Source organism: Micrasema longulum, unplaced genomic scaffold, assembly GCF_059751315.1.
Source record: "Micrasema longulum isolate JH-2025_06_02 unplaced genomic scaffold, ASM5975131v1 h1tg000174l, whole genome shotgun sequence".
Lineage (NCBI taxonomy): Eukaryota > Metazoa > Arthropoda > Insecta > Trichoptera > Brachycentridae > Micrasema > Micrasema longulum.
In genome coordinates this window covers 333,146-358,344 of record NW_028277379.1, presented here as the reverse complement: position 1 = coordinate 358,344, position 25,199 = coordinate 333,146, and the positions used below count along the sequence as shown (strand labels likewise).

The 25,199-nt window shown below is 31.5% G+C and overlaps 2 protein-coding genes across 4 annotated transcripts in view; one reads left to right on the top strand and one right to left on the bottom strand.

The window, feature by feature from the left end:
- The window catches only part of LOC148283965 (uncharacterized), a 100,846-nt gene extending 97,208 nt beyond the window's left edge, over positions 1 to 3,638 (top strand). The window contains exon 4 of the mRNA XM_088242890.1: positions 2,578 to 3,638. The gene's annotated coding sequence lies outside the window, so the exon portion shown is untranslated. The remainder of the gene's footprint in view (positions 1 to 2,577) is intronic.
- A 5,319-nt stretch (positions 3,639 to 8,957) lies between these two features.
- Mthfs (methenyltetrahydrofolate synthetase) overlaps positions 8,958 to 25,199 on the bottom strand; it is a 45,610-nt gene continuing 29,368 nt past the window's right edge. For all 3 annotated transcript variants that reach the window (XM_088242889.1, XM_088242888.1, XM_088242887.1), the window contains 3 exons: positions 19,612 to 19,741; positions 17,027 to 17,282; positions 8,958 to 9,552 (listed from right to left, as the gene is read on the bottom strand). In XM_088242889.1, coding sequence (XP_088099015.1) covers positions 9,311 to 9,552; positions 17,027 to 17,282; positions 19,612 to 19,722 — 609 coding nt within the window. In that variant the 5' untranslated portion in view covers positions 19,723 to 19,741 and the 3' untranslated portion in view covers positions 8,958 to 9,310. The remainder of the gene's footprint in view (positions 9,553 to 17,026; positions 17,283 to 19,611; positions 19,742 to 25,199) is intronic.

Sequence of the window (25,199 nt, the reverse complement as noted above, 5' to 3'; positions counted from 1 at the left end):
ACCGGCGGAGTTTTAATGCGTGACGTGACTCAAACCACTCGACCGCGAATTGAACCACGGAAGTTATGCAACGCAATTTGTACGGCATTTAGATCAATTTAAAAGCCAATGTGATTCATTAAAAAAAATATAAATAAAAAAAACCAAAGACACTTTAAAAGGTTTTTCTTGACCACTGTACTTTGATCTCCTCAAAATTAACATTATTTCCTTATCCAAACATTATGATGCACAGAGCACTGCATTGGTACTCTAATAAAAGCGTATTACCAATCACATCATCTGAACTTACTCATACTTAGACAACATCTTACGCGTAAGTCTTACGCTTCAATCGTCAGTCGAGGAAACATAATAACTCGTATTGCTATGAAAAACCAGATCTTAAACGAAAGTTAAAATTTTACTGTGCTGTGCTATTTTTCTTATTTAAATAAATAAATACGTAACATTATCATCGTCATCATCCCCTTATCTGCACCTGATGGTGCATAGAGCACACAATGGAAAACCAAATTCAATCTTACACTTTAAGTCCAGTTCAGAAATTGTGAATTAATGCAGTATTAGATCACCTTCATAACAAATATTTCTCATCGACCCTACCAGGCTCGCGATTACAAACGCTATCTTCATCGGTACATATCGGGTCGGTATACTAAACTTTTCTACTATCTCTGCCTTCCTCGGTATGGCGAATTTTGATCTACCGACACGTAGATACGTGTTTTCATTACGTCTTCTCAGACTTTTTGTGATCATATTCAACAAATAGACGGCGCCGAAACTTTACTCCGAGTCCAACGCTAAAGCAAAATTAAGTATTTCTCTTTCGTATTTTAAATAGGCTTCCGTTATATAAATTACCCACATCAGAACAATCCTCATCAATCTCAAAATCTTAATTAAAACGAAAATTGCTCGGTGGAACAATATTTTTGTCACTTTTAATGCTTTTACCACGGGTTCTTGAGCCCCATAAAAATGAAGTCGTGTATGTGTAAATACATCAACTGATAGACAGAAATTAAAAATAGAATTAATTTTTCATCTTAATCTTGCCAGACACCGAACTCGCATAGTAGTCAAATGCACTAACCAGTAGATAACTACAAAAATATTTCATTTTTTACAATTTTTATTTAGAGTTGCCATCGAGTCGAAAAACTCTTACCCAAGGGCTCTAGTTACGTTTAACACACAATGCTGTATTCTTCGAAATACGGTGCAGACAATCAAAATAAATTAAATCCAATTAAATGATTTAATTTCTTACTGCCTTAAATTGAGGTTGATTAAAATATAAAATAAAATAAAGATGAAGATACACAAATATTTTAAAGTACTGATTGAGGAAATGACAGAAGCAGGTATGTTTGTTTGAAGACGGTATACGTAATCTTGAGAGGTTATTAAAATAAAGTTGTACAAAATAAACAACAACTCGATAAAATAAATACATTTACTCCAAGGCTTTATAAGTATTATTGTCATTTCCACATCCCGAGTGTATTTTTTACTTTATTGTCTTTTGTATTTTTTTACCTTACTGTCTGTTTATTTTTTATTTTACTCTTTTCCGTTTAAAAAAATATTGAACCACAAATGAGAACTTTAGTTGCAAACTCGACAAAAAAAATGCGGTTTTTTCAGCTTTTTTACACAAACAAAAATTACGATTTACGTATTTTGTAACTTAGGTTAAACTAAACCAAGAAGTTATGAGTTAAACTAAAGTTAAACTTAACCAAAAATTTATGAATAAAACTTAAGTATTACAAACTCAAGAAGTTTTAAGTAAAATTTAAGTTAATTTGACCAACAAGTTATGAGTAAAACTTATGTTAAACTTTAGAAAGATGACGTTACACTTGTACGACGTTATAGATGTTCAAATATATTTATGATTGTAGTTCAATCAAATAAGCATGTCATCTTGAGATAAAAAATAGTACTCACGGGATCAAGAGTAAATATTTACGTTCTTATGATTTACCCAAATTTGGGAGCCATTTTCAACGAGTTGTAAATAACTCACTATTAGAAAATGGAATCAAGTTGGGGTAAAGTGGGATTCGAACCACGGAACTTAGGCCCGTGAGTCCGAGACACTAGCCACAGGACCACAACCCGATTTCATTATATATAATTTCATTCTACAATGTATTTTTGTGTTATTTAATTTAGTACTCACTCTTATTTTGCATATTATTTATTTTACCTATTTTTTACCAGAGTGTAGAGTAAGGTTCTAGAAAACCATTTCGCAACCATCATTTCAATTATGTTTTAATATACATATATTATTTTTCTAATGATTACGATGACACTATTTTTGTTTTTTTTCAATACTGCTGTTATTTTGTTGATTTTAATGATAATATTATTTTGTTTATTTGATTATGGATGAATCAAAATTTGTATAATTTGTATTTTCATATTTATATCGTATCTTAAAATAAATATTTGAAGCACTTACTTTGTGAATTCCCATGTTAAATAATATGACTATTTATTTGGTTACACGTACATCAAACAAAAATAATATTTGTAACGTCTTTTCTTTTTCTTCCTCAGCCTATTTTCATCCACTCCTGGACAAAGGGCTCCTCCATTCGCCTCATCCTGTACAGACTGCACCCAAGACACACCGACATGCTGGTTCAGATCTTCACTTCACCTTAGTTTTAGCCACCCTGCACTTCTTATTGCTGTGACGTTCATATACCATTTGCATAAGTTCAATGTACGAGTACCCCAAACAGAACATAATTGAGACGCTGAGAGCCAGAGAAACCTTAGCAACGTTTAAACTAGTGATGAAACATATAGTGGTTTGGCCGGATACCAGATATTCGGCGAGCCCCGGAGCTGGATAGCCGGATATCCGACCTTTTGTATATTTTTCACGCAAATGTTTTAATGTTTGAATTCTAAAATATTTTGTGACAAACATTTATTTGCGAATTTAATTATTTTTCTAGAGTATATACTTTACACCGACAATTTTTTTATGCAATTTTTTGTATTTTTTATATTGAGGGTTACTTCCCTTTTCTCAAACACGGTCGATAACAATAAATCAATTAAGTGGCCTTGATTTATAAGGTATCCGCCGGATGTTAAGCTACTATCCGGTGTTCGGCCGGATAGTAAAATTAGGCCAGGAATATCCGTTTCATCTCTAATTTAGACTGTTTTTGGCAAAATGGCTTCCAAACATTTATGACTTTTGTTTTTTAATGAAATATAAAAATATAGAACTACAATTAAGATGAAGATTTTTAGTTTACTGAAGAAAATGAAAGAAATTAAATTAATAAATAATCAACTAATGTAAACAAACAGGTCAAACAAATTTGACGGTTATGTTTCTCTGGCATAATTTTATTGGAAACTTGTATTTAGCCATTCATTTTTTTTATAGTGTGGCATAAAGCTTGATTTTTTTTTTCATCTAACTGTGTATTCGGATTAAATTGATGTCAAAAGTATCTTAAGGTGCGGACTCTCAGCACTTAAATTTTTATATCGTTGGCATAGTACTTTCATTTCTCTAAACTAAAAAAACTAATATTTTAAACAACGTGAGTTGCCGTGACAATAATAAAAAAAGTGGTTCGTTAAAAAAAAAAAAAGATTTATTCCTTTAAAATATAACAAAGAACTACAAAGTTAGTGCTACGAACATACAAAATAATATTTAAAACGTCTATGACTTTTGTTTTATATAAACACATCTTTATTTTTTATTATAAAATAATACTTATTGTTGTTTTTTAGTGTACATATTTATATAATTTAAACTTTATTTAAATAATGTAATTAAAACTACACCACTGCCACATAGTACCTAACTAATTAGGTTTAAATCAAATATTGGACCAAAATATATTCCTTCGCTCATAAATTTACTTTAAATTTAATTTATAAATAGATTAAAAACATCTAAATATAGAACGAAAGTGAGTTTTTTGTAACTTTTTATAAAACCAAAATTTCATTCTCAATATGAGAAATAAAAAAATATAAAAACGATATTAGTAAAGTGTAAACATTTTATTATATTAATAAGTTACTAATTTATCTTTTTTATTCAAATTTTCTCAATTATTTTTTTTTTTTAAGTATCTACTGATTTGTTTTTTTTTTTAATGACAAAAATGTTATCAGTTTATGCATATATTTGAAAAGGTGATACTTCAATTCACAAAATAAAAGAGACGCGTCATAATTAAAAGATGAATTGAATTAATCGTATGTATGTAAACAAACTAACGTTTGGCCTTCTGTGTAAACCTACATTTAAAAATGTTAATTTTAACTTACTTATAAAAAGGGGTTTTTTTTAATGTGTTATATCCTAAAATTATTATGAAAATAAAACTTTGTTATTAGTGTGACACAATTTTTATTATTTTACAAGAACACTACTACAGTTTCTATTATTCAATTATTATAACTTCCACTTATGTGTTAAATTTAAAGAAATAAATTCTTCTTAGCGTCCTTTCCATCATTGATCATATTTTCATATCTGTACTTTAGATAACGATCCATTTATATACATTTATAAGTGTAATGAAAACCCCCTGCTCTAAGTTTCACTGATTAATTTGTTTATTTTTTATTTAAATTCTATGACATTCTGTGTTCACTATATTAGTTTTATATCATCCGTCGATGGGGGAGTGCTCTCCCGAAACTGTGGTAGTGTTCTCGTAAAAGAATAAAAATTGTGTAACACTAATAACAATGTTTTATTTTCATAATAATTTATAATGGAGTGTTACGAAGTGAATGCCGATTCAATAAACAATATTATATTATATCCTTTGCACACAAGAAAAAGCTTTTAAAAGAAAATTAAATCAATAAAAAATATACTTTGTATGAATGTTTGAGACCTAGGAGAAACGTATTCTAAAAGTTTATAGTTTTTGTATGAAATTCCCATATATCAAACACATAAAGTATGAATACATCTATTTAATTTTTTTTAAATCTCATTTAATATTTTTGTTTTTAATAATTTAAATTTTTAGTAAAATGATTTGATATGTACCTAAAATATGCGCAATAAAATATTTATGAGCTATGAATAAATATTGTACATCGAATCAATCATTGAAAATCTAACATAATAATATTATACTAGTCTGATAAGTAAGTATAAAAATATAAATAAAAATGTATATTGTTCGTAAAAATTTAAAATACTTTTGTATGAAAAATAATGTATTTTCTGAATAAAAACTCATGTTTAAAACACACGGCATTGTTTGATTTTACACACTTGTAATTTCAGGTACGTAATAAAAAAAACTTTATTAGTGGGAATATGTCCATCTCATAATTTTGTGGTTAGCACGTTGGCTTAGAGTACTCAATACGGCGGCTACGATGGGAAGTTAACAATTTTCATTACGAAAATATGCATATTTTAGTGAAGGTTCGAAGTATTGTGTCGGTACCCAGTAATTTCACATCTTTTTTTTTAAAACAGAAAATTCGATTTTACTTCATGTACAATTGACTTCGCATTGTTATAGGGGCATAGGCTGTGATTACAATGCAAAGTTTACAGAGTTATCTTCAGCAATATTTTGAGTACGTCGAAATGTTTGTAGACAGGCTGGATTTCTCTCTCTCTCCGATGGCGCTACAGCCCATAACGAGCTTTGGCCTCCAGCAACTTTCGCCTCCAACTCTGTCGGTCTTCAGCCGCCGTCTTCCAATTTACCACCTGCAGAAACTGCAATGCATCCTTTCTCACTTCATCCTCTCGTCTCAGCCTGGGCCTTCCCACTAATCTCTTTCCTCCCGGGTGTCCCCTCATTATTGTTTTAGGGACACGTGAGTCAGGCATTCGCTGTACATGTCCGGCCCATCGTAATCTAAGCATCTTTATATGTGCCGAGATGCTCGGGGCCTGGTATATATTGTACAGTTCTTCGTTATACCGAATGTGCCACTGATTATTCTCTCTCTAGTGGGTCCGCAGATTCTTCTGAGTACTTTTCGTTCAAAAGTGTCCAGCATTTCAGCCATCTTTACTGTCAGTGTTAACTCCTCACACCCATATGCCAATACAGTACGTATAATTGTTTTGTATATGATTATTTTGGTTTTCCTGTGGACGTTACGTGATTTGAACACTGGCAGCAAAAAAAAGTATGTTTTATTGGCTGCTGTGATTCTTTTTTTGATTTCTGCTGGATCCTCATTGGGGAGTCATTTAGATCTTAAATATTGCAACAGATAACTTTATAATTTAAAAAAATAAAAATAATAATTATTAATAAGTATTTCGTGCACAGCCTGTTATATTCAAATCCTTAATATAAAAAACCTTTAAAACGTGACAGTCTAACGGTTCAGATGTTCATTCAGAAATAAAACCGTTTTCAATAAATATTAGTATGAAAATCTGTAATGAATTTGAAAAAAAGGAACCATCAATTATTATTTTAATCAAAAGGGCTGTGTGAGGTCAATGACAACATAAATATTTATTGTAAATACTTAATGGTATTCCATGATAAAAATTATTATACAACGGCTACCGAAACTATAGTCAACCTTAAACGCCAGTTATGTGACCTCTAATCTGTAATGTTTACCTGTTACCATAAATTAATGAAGACGTTTAATTTTAAACTGGTTATTTTGATGAGGTGATTATCACCTCGAAAACAAAAATTATCCAAGACTAAAAGTTGTTTATCTCGATAATTTCGTATGTGAGTTAAGTCGTTTTGAATCCATGGTATTTAAGCAGTTTATCTTTTATTTTGTCATTCCAGAGACACGAACAATGTTTTAATTATTACTGTAGGAGATTTACTGTAAATATTGTGTTAGTTTATTTCCTGAAGAGACTTTTTAGATTCTCAAGAGGTTTCAGATACAAGTAATATTCATGAAGGTATTCTCAAAGTTCAAACATGTATTAAGTATCCAAAATAAAAATAAAATGGAAATAAAATGAACATGAAATATATATATATATATTTATATATATAAATAAAAATAAAATAAAAATAACATAAAATAAAATAAAAATGAAATTAAAAATAAAATAAAATAAAATAAGATAAAAATAAAATGAAAATAAAATAAAAATGAAAAAAAATTTTTTTTTTTTTTTTTTTAATGTATAAGGCACGGGTTACCCCAAGGACACATTTTTTGTAATGTTTTATATTTATGATGCAAAAATAAATGTGCAGATGATAGAGGCTGCAATTTTGTCCGAGGAGTCTTAAAGAAATGCTTCCATCGTCAGTTAGCTACCCAAATGGAAGTTAACGAAAAAAAGAACCATGAAATCGAAAAATAATATTTGAAAAAAAACAATTTTATGGTCCGATGTCGCAAAGCCAGTGATTAAACGATAAGCGAAATCCACTGAGCTTTGAATGCGACCTTAGATTGGTAAAAAAAAACTGGTTCTATCAATTTTCATACCACTACATCGCCCCTGAGTAGCACCTACTAACGTCACTGAACAAAAACATCTTCGTTTTTATTTCAGTATCTCGGCTACGCCATCAGTATTGATCTGAAAAGTAGCCATAAGACCTCTAAAACAGATCCGAGTAAGTAGGGGGGCTTTCAATGCATCTCGGGAACACCATACATTTCTTTCACCATACAAACAAAACATATATATTTGAAAAAATATTTATTTAATATAATTTTTAAAAATATTCGAAAAGGGGGTGTATAAAATTATTAATTTAATATTTTGATATTTTTTCATAAATATCTTTATTAATCAATAAATATTTATAATTCGAAAAAAACGTAAATAATAAATCAATCAAATTTTTTGTAGTATATATTGAAAAAGAACCTTGTTTAGCATTAAAACCGGTTTGTGGAAAAAACTAAGTTGTTTAATTTATTATTTTTTTTTATAATAAATCAATCAATTAAAAAAGAATCATTGTGAAAAATAATTATTTTTCTCAGACCTGGGGTAGTATTCTGAATCTTCTTTACCCCCTAGAGAGTGGTTAATTTTGGGATTTTTATTTTTTTAATGCGACGACACGTTGATGACACAAATGATGTTTAAAACTGTTTTCAAAACTTAATTCAACCTAATTAAGTGTTTGGGGTAATGCCTACGGTCGCAATAATGGTATAAATATATTTTTTTTAATTTAGTTCCACGTGTTTACATTTTTTTTATCGTTTGATCATCGTGGGGCCATAAATGAAGCAAAGTGTATGCGCATCCAAAAAATAAAAATTCTTAAATTAATTATTTTGTAGGGTATGGAGAAGATTCCAGTGGCGAATGGTGATTTTATTTACATGTAAGCTATAAAAAAAATAGCATATATTTGTACCTACATAGAATGTAAATAATAGAAAAGTAAGTAATTTATACTAAAAATTGATATTTTTCTGTGATTCTGTGTGATACAACAACTCTCGTCCCTGAAATCATCTCAAACTATGTAACTTCGTGATGTGTTATATTATATAGATATATATTATCCATTACTGTAATTCATAATTTATTAAAAAATAAATAAAAAATACCACTGTGAATTCAGTCGATATTAGGTATTCAATTGAAATGTCAACTGGCCGAATTTTTCTAGTAATTAATAGTGCTAAAAACGGCCGCGTGGAGCGCTGTCCTGCAATATGACGCATGAAAGTAATTATGGTCCTATGTCAAAAGTACCATCTCAAAGAATAATAGTCCTTAAGAAACAATGTTTGAAATACTGTTTTCCAAATCAAGAATCTTCAAATAATTTGTGTAATCCGCAAGAGAATAAACTCGCACTGGGGTTAATACATTCAAAATATAGTATACTTACTTGTATGAAAAAATAAGCTGGAATAATCGGCTAGTTTCTTGACTCACCGCAGGCGCTGGGCGCGCTTCATTAAAATTTATATTTATATTAGGATAAAAATACAAACGGTGGAAATGATTTAAAATAAATGGTAATTATTTATTTGTTTTTCAGTAAATAAAGTTACAATAAATCATTATTATGGTTAGTCGAATATAATGGTAAGCTGGGTATAATCGCTTATATACACGGTTCGCCCCTGGAAGATTCAGAATACCACTACTAGGTGTGTTGCAATTCATTACTGTAATTGGGTCTCCGGCCTGTTGTGGTGTAAAAAATAAAAGATTTCAGGCTTAAAGCTTAATTCTCAAAACACAAATGAACGCCGTACCTCTAGTACGTAACACATTTAAAATTATATCGTAAAGTTAACATTCTAAGTAAATATTTGAACTGATTACCAAATATGTTAAAAATTTTAGATTCTAGGCTTGAGAGTCAGGCGTTAAAATTTTGTCTATTAAAGCATCATGGTCGGATACTGGGATTTCGTCGAAGATCTGCTGGCGGAAAGAAACCGCTATGGTGGTAGCTTTGCAAGATCCTGGCGTCTTGGGTAGACTCCTCAATTTTGAGAGGAAGCCATCATAGTATCCTTTGCCATAACCCAAGCGATGGCCAGAAAGTGTAAAGGCCACTCCAGGACACACAACCAGGTCAACACCACCTAAAAATAAGTTTTAAACGTGATTAATAAAAACTTATTTCAGACTCACCCCATACAACAGAAGATAATGTTTCTTTTAAAATATAATGGAATGAACAAATTGAAACTATAACTGCAAAAATTAAGCGCTTAATACATTTTTTCATCCCACTTAGAAATATACTTAAAGTCCCGGACTTGAAACACCTATACCATGCACTGGCAAATTCTGTGTTGACTTACGGTCTAATTGGTTGGGGAGCTTGCACAAAAACCGCCCTTGAACCTGTAGCAATTGCACAGAAATCTTTAATCCGAGTCATCTTAAAAAAAACATTTCGATATCCAAGTGACTTGCTCTTCAAAGAATTCAGAGTACTGAATATTATTCAACAGTATATATTGAGAACGGTAGTGGTTACACACATAAAGAGAGACATTTACCCAAGCGTCAACCACAACCATAATACAAGATACTCTAATAGGGATCTGATACTAAGTGAAGGGGTCAACACTGTTCTGGCATCGAGACAACACTATAACGTAGGCAAAAAGGTCCATAACCTTTTGCCAGAATCGTGGAAAGACGGGAGTGTTGTCAAGTTACGGAAGGTGTTGACCTCGCTCTTTCATGACATTGGTCGTAGGGAGTCAGAAAAGTTGATGCATGCCACGGATTGGAGAACCTTACTGGATGTCAAAAATAAAATATAAAAAATAAGGAATAATTAAAAAAAATATATATTTATAGATGATTACCATGAAGTTTCGCATAAATAAATTGTCTATGTTTTTATGAATGTATGTATGTGTATGCGCATGGGTGTATGTACGTGTGTGTGTATGTACATGTGTATATATGTGTATATTTATATATACATGTGTGTATATGTGTGTATGTCTGTATGTATATGAATCAAAATGTGTATCCGAATAAGTGTATATTTTGTTTGTCTGTGCTCTATATTAATTTGTTAAATATTATAATATATAAAAATGTAATTGCCTAGCTTGGAACGGGGTATGTACCCTTGTTAGCTGGGCAAAGTGAATATGGAATTGTATTTTGATAAAGAGTGTGAATAAATAAATAAATAAATAAATAATATCTAATATATGGAGAATAAAAATCAATATAAAACGAAATACCTTTCTAAACACGAGTTTTTATTCTATTAGAGAGGCAGAAACGTTATTATATAAACGGATATTGATCTGTTCCATGTATCCGAAGGGGTTTTCCGGAGCAGGATTCTTCGACTACTTTGACATGAGTCTCTTTCGTGTATTTTTTTTTCTTTTTTATAATATGTACGTATTGAATATATTTTTGTAATGTATATGTTATATTAAAAATAAATAAATTGAATTGAAATTATAATTGATGTATCAAATGTCATTTTATTTTTTATCTTGTAACCAAAAAGTTTATAAAATATGTAATAAAACACGTAAGTATCAAATACATTAAATAAAATACAATCCAAACTGATAGTTTTCTCAAATTTCCACTTATATCGTTTAGGAATTTCCTCCAAAATACAGCTAAAATTAGGTACTACTTTGTCTAACTACAACAACACGCCATCACGCCGTTTCTCTGTAAGGGTCGGCAGATAGGAAAGAACGCCAAATCACTCTATCTTTGCATACAGATCTCGCTTCCTCTACGTTCATACAACTTCTCAAGCACGCGCGCCGATTATTCCGACTTTTGACATGTCCATCTTAAAGTATTTATTGGATTTGGTAATGACATGTCTTTCTCGGTCTTTCTCTATTTCTGCATCCATCAACATTCGCATTGTAAATATTTTTGGCCGTTCTTTCGCCGTCCATTCATTCTACATGTCAAAACCAGCTCAGAGCTCCTTTCTTGATTTTGTCGACAATACCAATCTCAGCCTTACACGTACACAATGTACGGATCTCGACATTTGTGTTCTAATTAAGTTCCATTAAAAAAAATCATTAATCAACACTCCATTTTACCTAATTGTTATTTTTGGGTTGATTTTTTCTTTAATACTACATTAAATTTTTTACCTAATAGTTTGGCTTCATTATTAGGTTCTCTGTGTCCGGGCGGATTAAGAATACAGTTCTGTGTGTAATGGAATAGAATCAGAATTCTAGACGAGTGGTTTCGACTCGATGGCTGCTCTCAGGTAAAAATCCTGAATGAGAAAATCGAGTGAAGATAAGTCCGCTATGTAGTGCAGTCGTTGGCGCGTGTGCCTACCATGTTCGATGTTTCGAGTTCGATTCTTAAAAAGATCGACACTAATATGAATTTTTCTTACTGCAATATTTCATGTTCCTGAACTGGCCGTCTGATGCGTAAAGCTGATTACCTTACCTTCATGTAACAGATGATTAATAAATGCGATGCATTAAGTGTATCAATGCAGTTTGCTATGCCCCATCGGATGCGCCCAGGGGTATGAAAATAATTCAGTTATATTATTAAGTCAAACTCATAATACTTATTAAGTGTAAAATGAATTTGTGGTCCAGTGGCTAGTGTTGCGGACTCACGGATCAGAGGTCCGAGATTCAAACCCCACTCTACTCCAACTTGATTTCCATTTTTTAATAGTGAGTTACTTAAATTTACACTCGGCCTTATGGTCAGCACATTTGCCTGCCATTCAAGAGGTCTCAAGTTCGATTCCCGACAAGGTTAATGAGAAATATTGATTTAAAACGGTGTTTTAACATTCGAATATTTCTTAGTCTCTGAACTGGAACCTGAAGCGTAAAACTGATAATTTTACCTTCATGTAACAAAAATGATCAAGATACACTGCGATTGGTGTACCAATTCTGTGCCCTATGCACCATTAGGTGCGGAAAGGAAATAAATTAAATGAATTAATTTACAACTCGTTGAAAATAGCCACCAAAATTAAAATATGTAGGAAAATTATAAGAACACAATTTTTTTTAAATATGTTATGACCGTTTTTTTTCAAATTTCAAAATTTGCACTAAAAACAAAACAAAATGGCAAAGGTTTTATGTCATCCGAAAGAAAAATTTCTGCTCAATAAGATATTATTTAATTTGATTTCAAGTCTTCAAAATAGAATGTCAAGTAAACGAGAGTGTGCACTTTTAACACCTCCTTCTGTTCGCGTTCAATCGATGGAATAAAGAAATAAATAAATAAGAAGAATAAAAAAACATTTTTGACTAATTTGTTGTTTTTTTTTTGTGCCTTCTTGTGTATTCATTCGGAAACAGACACAACTTGGTAACATTGAATATTTGGATTTTATATATTTTTTTTAAATGGACATTTTTAATGCCCTTTACTCTAAAACTTCGCGTACTGGACAATTTGGGATTTGGAAATAAAAGGAAAAATTTAATAAAAATATACTCTTTATTTAATTTCACTTTCAATTAGTTTGTAAATTAGTTTTATTTTTCTAATGAGCCTTAACAAACAGGACGGATGTCGTTCAACTGCATGCTACAAAACAATAGAGGCATTAATTGTTTAATTACAAGAAAGATCTTCACCTTACGAAAGGTATTTAAAGATTAAATAATGACGATGATACTGTAATTAAAAACAATTCGTAACGTGAGGAGTTTCGAAAAAAATGATGGTTGGAATCTTTCAACGGCTAGTAATATCCGGCTTTTGATCAAGAGTAAAAATAGCCCATTGTGAATCTGTCTAATTGCTTTTAATTTCCTATGTAAATTTTGAATGAATGTTGTAAAAGTTTTTTAATAGGTACCGTAACCCGGGGTGATTTTGTGTCATAATAAGCAATGATTGTTTGTATTGAAAAATCCTACCTATCAAGAATAAAATCTGTACTTATAGGATAATCAACTAGAGTCACATTGAACAAAATCGAGCCATAATCGGCAGAACAACGTAAGCGACAAATAGTGAATTATGCAGGAGAAGGTTTTTTAAATTTTTGTTCCGCATATATATTTTTTAGTGATTCGGTAAATGGGATTTATAATTGTTGGTTATTGCCAATACTGAAATGACCGCCAAATTGTTTAAATACTTTCCGCTTTTAAGATAGTGGCGGTAACGCTGTTTTGCCTATAACTCTGACAGTGGTGCGAGCTAGCGTAACCGCCTGCATTGTCGTCGGTTACGTTGTTTTGCTTAGCTTAAAAATATTTTTTTTTAAATTAAGAGTGGAATAATGCGGAGTAATACATATGAAACTATAATTGGCCTATAATTTTAGTTTATTTGCAAAAATTTTTTTTGCTGAATTTTTGATTTTTTTTAAAGCTATGTTGTTTTTAACACTTGTGCAGAGGGCAATAAGGGACACGTTTCCTTAAAAAAACACAATTGAGCAAAAATGTCGATTACGTTTTTCTGCCTAATATCGCTCGGATTTTCATAATTTTTGAACTAGATGAGATAATTTCAATCTACTCGTATAAAGATTTTTTTATGCAAAATAATGTTTTTTTTTATAACTAAAATACAAATATCGCTTGACCGAAGCAACAGTGAGATAAACCCGAAATTTTCAATTTTGAGATACACATTCAGGTATGTTCATAAATGAAAAAATTAATGTTTTTAAATAATACAATATTGAAGTTACATACTTAACTTTTGTGAAAATAAAAAATTCATAATCAAATTCATATAATCAACATATTACAACAGAGATGAAGAACATTTAAGAGAAGGTAATATAGAAGTCTAGGCATCTACAGGGCTTATGACCTGTCAATAGCTGGTTTATGAAGCCACTTTACACACTGTGTAACATTCACCATTCTGCCCATATTTGAACATCTATATTCCTTCACAAGCCCTATAGATGCCTAGACTACTATATTACCTTCTATTAAATGTTCTTCATCTCTGTTGTAATATGTTAATATAAACAGCTCCCCAGGGAGTTGAATCCAGTCCCTGTCTACAAAAATTTGGACAAACTCAAAATATTGTTGTTGTCAATTCATCACACGACTTGGAATTCTTTGGGATAGATCTTACGGCTTTTCGTAGATCTCTTCGCGAACAAACGGTGTGGGATGAAGTTGAATTGGCATGGTTTAGCTCGAAGTCTTAGGTCTTTCTTTTTTATAAATATATTGTATACAATTATTGTTTTGCCCTTATTTGTCTTTGCTAAATAGTTTTATTTTATTTTATTTTATTTGGGTAATCAATAAGTTCTACATACATATTTTTAGTAAACAAACAGACATAGTGTATAAACTCAGAACTAATAACAGACTTCCACATAGTATACAAAGTTAGTAAAGAAAATATATTGCATATCAAATAAATACATAAAATTTATGCATATAAAAATGTTATTTTCATGTACTCAATAATGAAAGATTTTTTAAAATATTTATTTTAAGAACATTAAGTTACTGTAAATTGGGCGGGATAAGGACAAAAATGCTTGAAGAGAGGATAAGGAGGGGAGGGGTGATGTACATATTTATTATTATAATGTCTACTGAGTTACATAATGCATTTTTAGTGTAAATTTTAAATCTGATAGAGTTATGTTTGTGTAATCTATATTTTTAAATTTTGTATTGTACATTGAAAAAGTCCTACAAAAAAAAGCATTTTTAACATACGATGTTTTACCTATTGGTACATGAAACAGGTGGTACCGTCTACAAATCCTGGCTGGCACATGTATTGTTATTATGTTATTTTTGTTCAGTTTCTTGCATTTATGTTTCTTTATGTAACTGTTGTAATTGGCTTAGGCCGTATATGTAATGTATAAATAAATAAATTCATATAAATTTTGTAATTTTTTATTTTTTTATTCTAATTTTTAAGTTTTTTTTACAATAAACATGATGGTAAAACAGAGTATTAAAAAAATAAAACAATTATATATCAATGAAGTACATATTAATAGAAAAATAGTAAACAAAAAAATCCCACAAAGGCATGGCCTGTTCGTGGGTATACAAGAGAATGTTGAAGAATTTTTGCATTTAGTCAGACCCTTTGCATACCTCAAAGTCCGATTCTCTTAGAATATGTTATTCAGAGATATTTCACTGTTGCTTTGGGCTGGCGATATTCAAATAGCGTATCGGAGACTACTGATGTTATTTGAATGAAAACAAAGTGGACTTTAGATTTTTATTTCAAATAAAAAAAGCATTTTTATGACGAAAGTGGACTTAAGTGTTTTATTCACGTATAAACTAGCTTATTGCGATAATTTCGGCATTTTAAACCACAAAACGAGAAAAATGTACTCCAGTGTTTTATCCTCTAAGGTAGACAAATATAACACACGTCAACAATATTTTGAGTATCCAAATTATTAAAGATATGATCTGGATTCAACCTCCTTGGGAGTTAATGAAATCAATATATCACAACAGAGATAAATAATATTTTATACAAGGAGTATAGACGTCTAGGAATTTACAGAAATGTTGAACTGATCATTGATTATTGGCTGGTTTAAGTTGGCACTTTACACAATGTGTAATTTTCACCGTTCTGCCAATGTTTAAATATTTACACTCCTTCAATTCTTGTAAATGCCTAAACTTCTATTGCTACATTTCAAGCATAGAATTAAGAATAGTCCAGAAACCGCATACGCACATCAAACAGAAGGCGACTCAACTACTCATAAATTAGTAGGTTTACGTTTCGACCCATTAGTTTCTTTGTAGACGTCGCTCAGTACGCAACTCCTGATTCGAATTTAACCATGCCGTGTTGTGTTCTTTTAAAGTGTAGAAATACTGCTAGGATCTTAAAGAAGCAGGATGCAATCACATTTCATGTGTAATTATCAAATGAATGTGTTTGTCACAAATCCATTGCTTAAAAATTGAATACTTTTTTATCTGTCAAATTGTCGAAGAAACAAAACGGAAATTTCATTAGTGTTGCCAGGGTAGTCAAATTTTTTACTCTACTTTGCTCATATAATAAGAGAAATAATTAAAATTGAACCTCGGATTAAACAACGCCGTGGTGGACATTTGGCCGACATTATCATTAAAACATAAAATATTATTTAACATAATATAAAAATATCCGTTTTTGTAAAATAAAATTTGTTTTACATTTTAAGTTCGAAGTTCATTAATTCAAATACTCCTATTAAATGACCCTTTACTTATCTTCTCTGTTGTGTCAATCAATGTTTCCGATTGCACAATAAAATTTTAGAAAAATTAACAAATTGTTTTTTTTTTACCTTACATTTGTGTTATGGTTTTATTCTTCGCTATCTGGCAATATTACTCGGTGACTTCAAGTATGCGCGCGGCAAAAGTGTGTCTAAGTGGGGAAATTATTGGACACAGTCCGATGTATTCAAATATGATTCTACGCTCCTTCTAGACTATTCTTAATTCTATGATTTCAGGCCAAATTTCAATTTTTATACTTCTTCTTGGACCAGCTGGTTTTATTGTAAGAATTGAAGGAATATAAATATCAACCAGCCAAATCTTAAACATGATTGAAATTTTTTGTTTGCTTTACCTGTTTCTAAAGCATCATCTCTCCCTTCGATAGGTTTTGGTTCTTTGATCCCCCAAGCGTCTCTTGGCAGGTTTTTAAGATCCTCTTCATCGTGAACTCTGAACATCCTCATAATCCCTCCTTGGCACAGGGGAACGAATATAGCTTTGCCGCTTCGAAGTGCTTGGATCGCTGCGGGTTCTGTCTGAACCTCGTTTGGCATCGCCAAGAAGATGGACACTTTCTTGGCATTTGTCCATTCTGGAGTCTTCATGAGCTGTAAATGAAACGAAATTTGATTCCGGAACAAAATTCAAAAGTGCTTAAGAAGATATGCGGTGGCAGAGCAGTTGATGGATAGGTACTTTAACTTGGTTATTTTGTCACTCTAGCAGATGACAAAACAGAACACTGAGGAGACAACAGCACGACGCGTCGGAATCATTTTGGTGAATTGATCATGTCCAATCAATTTAATCCCAGGAGTTAAAATTAATTTAATTATTTTTTTCATACATACAAAGATACATATCAATTTTGGAGTACGGTATAATCGGTTGGGGTGGTGCGAGTGACACAGTTTTAAATAGTGTATTGGTTGCACAAAAATCCATCATTAAAATAATACTCAGAGTCCCGATACAGACATCTACTGAAGAAATATTCCATAAATTACAACTTATGACACCAAAACAATTATACGCTACAACAATACTCACTTATAGATTCAAACACTATTCTTACTCAAATGAAAGACATAACCCCCACAATACACCACATACAAATAATATAATCACTAGATCCTCAACACATAAACAACTTAAACAAATGCAAACTAATACCACTTTCAGACAAAGGGATTTTGAGTATTATTCAATTAAAATCTATAACCTACTTCCACTATCTATTAAAGCAATTAGTAATGAGAAAATGTTTAAAAGGCTAAAAAAAAATGGATAGTGAAGCTAGGTAGAAGTAAAATGGATTGTCTCATTCGCCCATACCAATGCTGAATCAACTGCTCCACAACTATATGGCTTATGTTAGGTTTTTGTTGTTTTCATTGTGTGTTTTGTAATATAAATAATATAGATGTATATAAATACCTTGTTTTTAAAACTGTCTGAATATTTGTTAATTATGTGTGTTTTTTAAGTGAGTCTTCTTTGTTTATTCTCAAATGTAATAAAAAAAAACTAAATTGTTAAGTGTCCTCGGCACGGGAAACCCCAGTGAGGTCACATTATTTTTATTATTAATTTATAGTTTGTAAGCGAAAAATATGAATAAATAAATAAATAAAACGTATCCCTAACTCTATGTGGCCAACCCTGTGTTTAGTTGTGTTACAACAAAATGGAAAGTGGAAGCATGCACTATTTAACAATAGCAAAAATTAATTTTTTTTACTTAAAAATGTATTTCAATAAACATCTGGCCTATGTATCTCAGCGCAGTCTCCTGCAACGGTCTCCTTAGACAAAATCCAAACTTGTACACTTCTGAAAATAGCATTCGTTTTGGAGAACTTAAAATGTTCCTCCAGGGCATTTAAAAATTCACTTTTCTCTTTTTCTCAATCCAATGAAGTGCATATTATGTACTTCTGGATTACCTTCTTTCAGCACAAAAATGCTGATGCTGCCAGATTACAGAGAGCTCCTTCGGGCAGCTTTTCGGTCTTGGTCGATTGATTATTCCTAGCTAAAATCGACAAATCGAGGTCTCGTGTTCCCGATGCACCTCTAAACTGAATCGATTGAACAATAAGCTGATTTTATTTTTAAAATAGAGTATAATCATGAAATGAAATAGAATTATTGTTAAAAATACAAATGACTTTAGCTTAACAATGTTTGATTATGTCCAAATGCTTGCAGACTGGCTGGGTTTCCTCCCTAGGGAGTTGTTCATATTTAAATTTATTTCAACAGAGAGGGAAAACAACTGTTCCATCTGTTGACTTTTGTGAAGTAAAAGAGCTGAAATCTTTATCACGTGGGTGAGATTCATCCGGCTGAACCAAATCACCTACTAGGCAACGCTTGAAAACAATTTTCCAATTTTTATACTTCCTCTTTTACCAGGTAGTAATTCAACAATGTTTGATTATGTCCAAATGCTTGCAGACTGGCTGGGTTTCCTCCCTAGGGAGTTGTTCATATTTAAATTTATTTCAACAGAGAGGGAAAACATTTTTGAGAAGGGAATACACTGGCATTTGGACATAATCAAACATTGTTGAATTACTACCCGGTAAAAGAAGAAGTATAAAAATTGGAAAATTGTTTTCAGGCGTTGCCTAGTAGGTGATTTGGTTCAGCCGGATGAATCTCACCCGCGTGATAAAGGTTTCAGCTCTTTTACTTCACAAAAGTCAACAGATGGGAGAGTTGAGGAAATGTGGATGTTCAAACATGGGCAGAATGGTGAATGTTACACAGTGTGTAAAGTGGCCACTTGAACCAGCCAATTACAGGTCATAAGCCCTGTAAATGCCTAGACTTCCATATTCTCTTCTCAAAAATGTTTTCCCTCTCTGTTGAAATAAATTTAAATATAGACTTTAGCTTAAATTACATTTTAAGATTAATGGTTTTTATCACCTTATCAATAATGGTTTTTGACTGTTCAGCTCTATCTTCAGGATCCATGTTTTTCATGATATCTTTCATCTTCTTCCTAAGGGCAGATTTAGCAGCACGGACCACGCTCATGGCTTCTGACGTAGTATTCCTAGAAAAAAGAAATAAACAGAGAAGTCTGAAAATTTGAACATATAAAATCAAAAACACACCAGTAACTGGCGTTTCCCATAGACTTCGTGGCTTGCTTCCTCACCCCGTTTTGTTTTCCGCCTACTGCGTTATGATACATTTCCACCTATCCTATCTATCCTATATATGGGGTTTCACTAACAAAAGATTTCGGAGATAAGCTCTGAGAAACATTTCTGGACTGAAATAGGATATTAACCGACAGACAAAAATAATTTATTTCAATGTAATGCCCCAGCATGAAATCACCAACACTTTTTAAATCACAAAATTTTCCGCTCACACAAATTTAAAATACACATTTTATCATGATTTTCACCACGAAACTCAAAAAAATTTCATGTATGTAAATTTTGCTCAACGAAGTTCGGCAAAAAGCCTCTAAAAAATATTAACCATTCCCAATTTAATGACTTATATTTTAATAATTTATATATATTTTAGATTGTTTTTTTAATTACATAGCATACAAACATAAAGCAAAAACAAATGTTAATTTTTACAATAACTTTATTTTATTTATTATTTATTATTTTTTATTTTTGGACCACAACAGGCCAGGAGGCCCAATTACAGTGGTGAATTACATCACAAAACACCCAGGCTTGAGAAAAATCACATTTTGATTTTTGTGCTCTCACCGGGAATCGATCCCGGAACCTTCCGTGCGTGAGGCAGCCTATATACATATATCATTTATATACATATAAGGGCAGGCATATTGCCTTAAGGAAATTTCTTCCTACCTACCCAAACCGTTAGGTTTGAGAAAATTACAAGTACATGGACATATTACATCTTACGATTTTATACAAAATTAAAAATTAACTTTAAAAACTACATATATATAAAAAAATTAACACTTTACTATGAAGAGAGGAGAGGAGATGGGGAAAGAAGAAGGATAAAGGAACAACTGAAATATTTAGATAGTGACATTTTAACCTTGACAATCTCAACATTATTTGATAGATTATTCCACAATCGAGCAGCTACTACTGTGAAAGAGGAGGCAAGAAAGTTAGAGCGATGAAAGGGTATTAAAAGGGTTCTCTCGTTACTAGAACGGAGAGATAGTCCGAGTTGTGATAGATGTCGGAAGAACTCTCTCAGATAAACAGGCGAAGTGGGATTATTTAAAATATTGTGAAGAAGTGATAAAATGTGAATGTTTCTTCTATGTCTGATACTGAGCCAGTGTAGTTGCGTGCGATATTAGGCCCAAAAAGGTTAAAAAGGTGTTTTTATACTAGAATATTTCATAGTCCCTATACTGGCACCTGAAAAAGACTGAACGTCTTACCTTCCTGCAAAAAAAAATGTCGATATGCGCTGATGCTGAATGCTAATAATGAATGAAAATTATGAAAATAATTATATTAAAATAAATTAAATTTATTAATAATTCATTGTTAATTACGGGAAGATAGGTATATTATGTTTTAATATCCTTGAATTAAAACAGAGAAGGACTAAGTAATAATAATTATTACCTAATTAGTTGTTTCATTAAAAATATAAATTAATATTTATGTTATTTTCTACCGGAATTGTGCTCCAAAAATTAAAAATTAAAGTAAAAAAACTTCATGAACAATATTAACACGTTTCATTGAATACAGTGTACACCATAATCAATAGGGCGCTAACCGAAAATTATATTTGTTTTGAATTGGACCCCCCAGGTATTGACTTCCCAGGTACACAAATTCTTCTGATCTGATTCAGAATATCTCCGTTCACACTGATCTCACATTTAGTTTTATTTTCATCTATTTCAAAAACCATCACTTTCGATTTATCAACATTCATAAGCAAATCGCTTTTTCTTTTCTTTTTTTTTTTTGCACCACAACAGGCCAGGAGGCCCAATTACAGTGGTGAATTACATCACAGAACACCCAGGCTTGAGAAAATAACATTGAATTTTTGTGTTCTCACAGGGAATCGAACCCGGAACTTTCCGTGAGTGAGTCAAGCGTCTTGACCACTACACCACAAAGGATGCCAGCGGCTTTTCTTGCATACATCGTAGACTTTTGTTACCAAGAATTGCGGGTCTTCTTTGCTGCTAGCAAGAAGCACGGCATCATCCGCATATAGAAGACAGTTAGCAGTTATACCCCTCATTTTTGCTCCCATTCTTAAATCTTTCAGTTCTTTCATACAGTTATCGATGTATATGTTGAACAACAATAGTGACATTACACATCCCTGTTTAACTTCTTCGGGAATATTAAACCACGATATGATAAACCCATTCACCTTCACACATGCTGTGCTGTCCTTGTACAGTGACGAAATAGCCCTTGTCAGGTTACCATTCACTCCATACTCCGACAAAACCTAATATTATTGGAAAACATATATTTTTGGCAAGAGTGAATGAGAAACTTCAGCCCTACGGGATATTGGATGCAATGGATGTTTTACAAAAAACTATTTTTTTTTGTTTGTTTGCAATTTATGCTGTCCTAAAAATATTATCAACTAAAAATAAAATATTAAAATTATTGTAAGACGTCACTCCCCATTATGTTCACGAGACATGTTTTTCCTTCTACGTAATGGGAAACGTTAATGTAAATATATGTATTGAATTTATATAAAAATTGTATTTAGTAGTAGTATTGTATATATATTTGTTTATCTGAATAAAAAAAATATATAAAAAAACTCAAGTCTTGACTTGTCAAAAGCAGGCGCAATCTATTGCCATGTATGACAAGATGTATAAATGTGGAAAAAGCGATGAATGTATGTCAGGATAAACACGTGTGGCTCTCTGTCTTTTCTTCTGAAATGGCGTGGCGATAGTTTTAGAGCCACCCGGTACTCATAATCTTCCTCATGTTATTGCAAGGTCGTGCTAAAGTAATTTAGCAAACTACTCAAATATTATTTGTTTTAATGAATTAACAATATTTTGACCTAATTTTCAACGAATTATTTTGTTTTTCTTCATAATAATTGATACAAAAAAACATGCTTTTAAACAACAGAATCACTTCCAAAAAATATATCACGACTTACATGTTTTTTTTTTAATATGACTATCTCTACTCGATTTCATTTTTCAGGAATTTCACCCGAGAGTGGCTGCCATCGAGTTTACAACACTCATCCAAAGTTCTCTTATATTTCACATACTTCACTGTATTCTTTACTCGTATTATTTTATTACAAAATAACTTTATTGTTCAGACGTCAAAATACGAATCTAATATAAATAAATAAATAATAAAATAACATACTTTTATTTTTTATTTAGAATCTTGAAATAGGGCACACATAAAAATATTATTATGTTTTCTCTTATTGTTTGTTCTCTTATTTTATATTTATTTTTGCACCACAACAGGCCAGGAGGCCCAATAACAGTATTGAATTACATCACAAAATACCCAGGTTTGAAAAAAACATTATTAAAATGTTTGTGTTCTCACCGGGAATCGAACCCAGAACCTTCCGTGCGTGAGTCAAGCATCTTGACCACTACCTTAACTATTTACAGCTGTAATTACAATAACCAAATTCTGTATTTCAAATGTATTTGTAAATCGTTGGACAGAGTAGATTCAATTAAATATTTGGAAATTTATATAGATGGGAATTTAAGATGGACTAATCAAATTGAACATATTAAAAATAAATGTAAAAAGCTAATTTACTTTTTTATACTATCAGAAATATAATTAGCCTAAAAGAACTTGTAAAAATATATTACGCAATAACTCAATCAATTTTGGAATATGGAATAATTGGATGGGGATGTGCAAATGACACACTGATCAAGCAAATTACAATTGCACAAAAAGCTTTAATAAAAAATATCTTAAGAGTCCCAATCAGAACTAGCTCCCTCGGTATATTTGAAAATCTTAATGTAAAATCTATAAAACAACTTTATGTAAAAGCTTTGTTACTATATGCACGTAAACATTGTTCTCTACCTTCCGTTACAAATACAAGAGTTACTAGATACTCCACCCTGATGCTGCAAAAAAATAAATACAACCTTCGGTCAAAGAGGATTAGGTATACTCGGTTAGTGTACAATCTATTTCCATTATCCATAAGAACAATTAGTAGGTTCTCGCAATATAAAATTGCTATTAAAAAATGGATAGTGATGGTGGGTTGCGCACAGATCGATGAGTGGATCAAGCCAAATAGGTAAAATGTGTGTACTGTTTATGAATTTTGTTTTATTAGTCTATGTTTATTATTGTTATTTTAGTTTTTTATTGTTTATTATGTTAATGATAATTAGGTTAGTTGGATTAATTACGTTTTTTTGTTATTATTATGTTAACTTTGTTAAATTGCTAATCTAAGGCACGTTTTACATTTTGTAAAATGTTTCCCTGGGCACGGGACACCCCAGTGAGGGAACATTATTCTGTATAAAAAATAGAATACAAACAATGTAAAAGTATAATTCAATAAATAAATAACAATGGACACATATTTAATTCATAAATGTTTTTCCAATATTATATTATTTTTATTGCCATATATTAAATTAGTTAGTTAGTTAGTTAGTAGTTATTAGTTCTGGTACCAACCCTAATGTATGGAAGCGAAGCATGGAGTTGGAAAAAAAGGGACGAAAGAAGACTAAATGCTGTTTAAATGCGATCCCTCAGGCGAATGTGCGGAAAAAAAAATGTATGATAGGTGCCCTAATGTCGAAATTAGAGCAGAATGCAAGGCTGAGTTAAGCATTATCGACAAAATTAAGAAAGGTCTTTTGCGATGGTTCGGTCATGTGGAGCGAATGAATGATGAAAAAACGGCTAAAAAGATTTATGATGCGAATGTGTCTGGTTGTAGAAGTCGAGGAAGGCCGAGAAAGACATGGCATGACCAAGTACAACAAATTCTTGAAAGTGGTCATGTGAAAAGTCGGAATAATCGACGTGCGTGCATGAGAAGATGTATGAATGTGAAGGAAGCAAAGGAAGTGTGCCAGGACAGAGTGGTGTGGCGTTCTATCCTCTCTGCCTACCCCTCCGGGGAAATGGCGTGATGGTTAGTTAGTTAGTTAGTTTATATTTAATGGAATTTTGTAATTCCGCATTTTTTTATGGAATTTTTAGATTTGCTCTAGTATTGTGATCATGGAAACACCTTTTTTCTTAAAAAAATAATATTTCATATCAACCATGGTGGTAATCTAAACCGAGACCTCTTGCAAGGTTGGCAAACGCGCTGACCATTACACCACGAGGCCGACAATTTATCATTTAAAAGAGTATTTTCACAGTAAAATATTTCAAAGTCCCTGGGCCCCGATTACATGGAAAGTTAACATTAATCTTCAATTTTATCTACAAAGTAAAATTAAGTTTTCTGTATGAAAAGCAGAATATACATACAATTTTTTTTTAACATGTTCAATTATAGGTTACCAA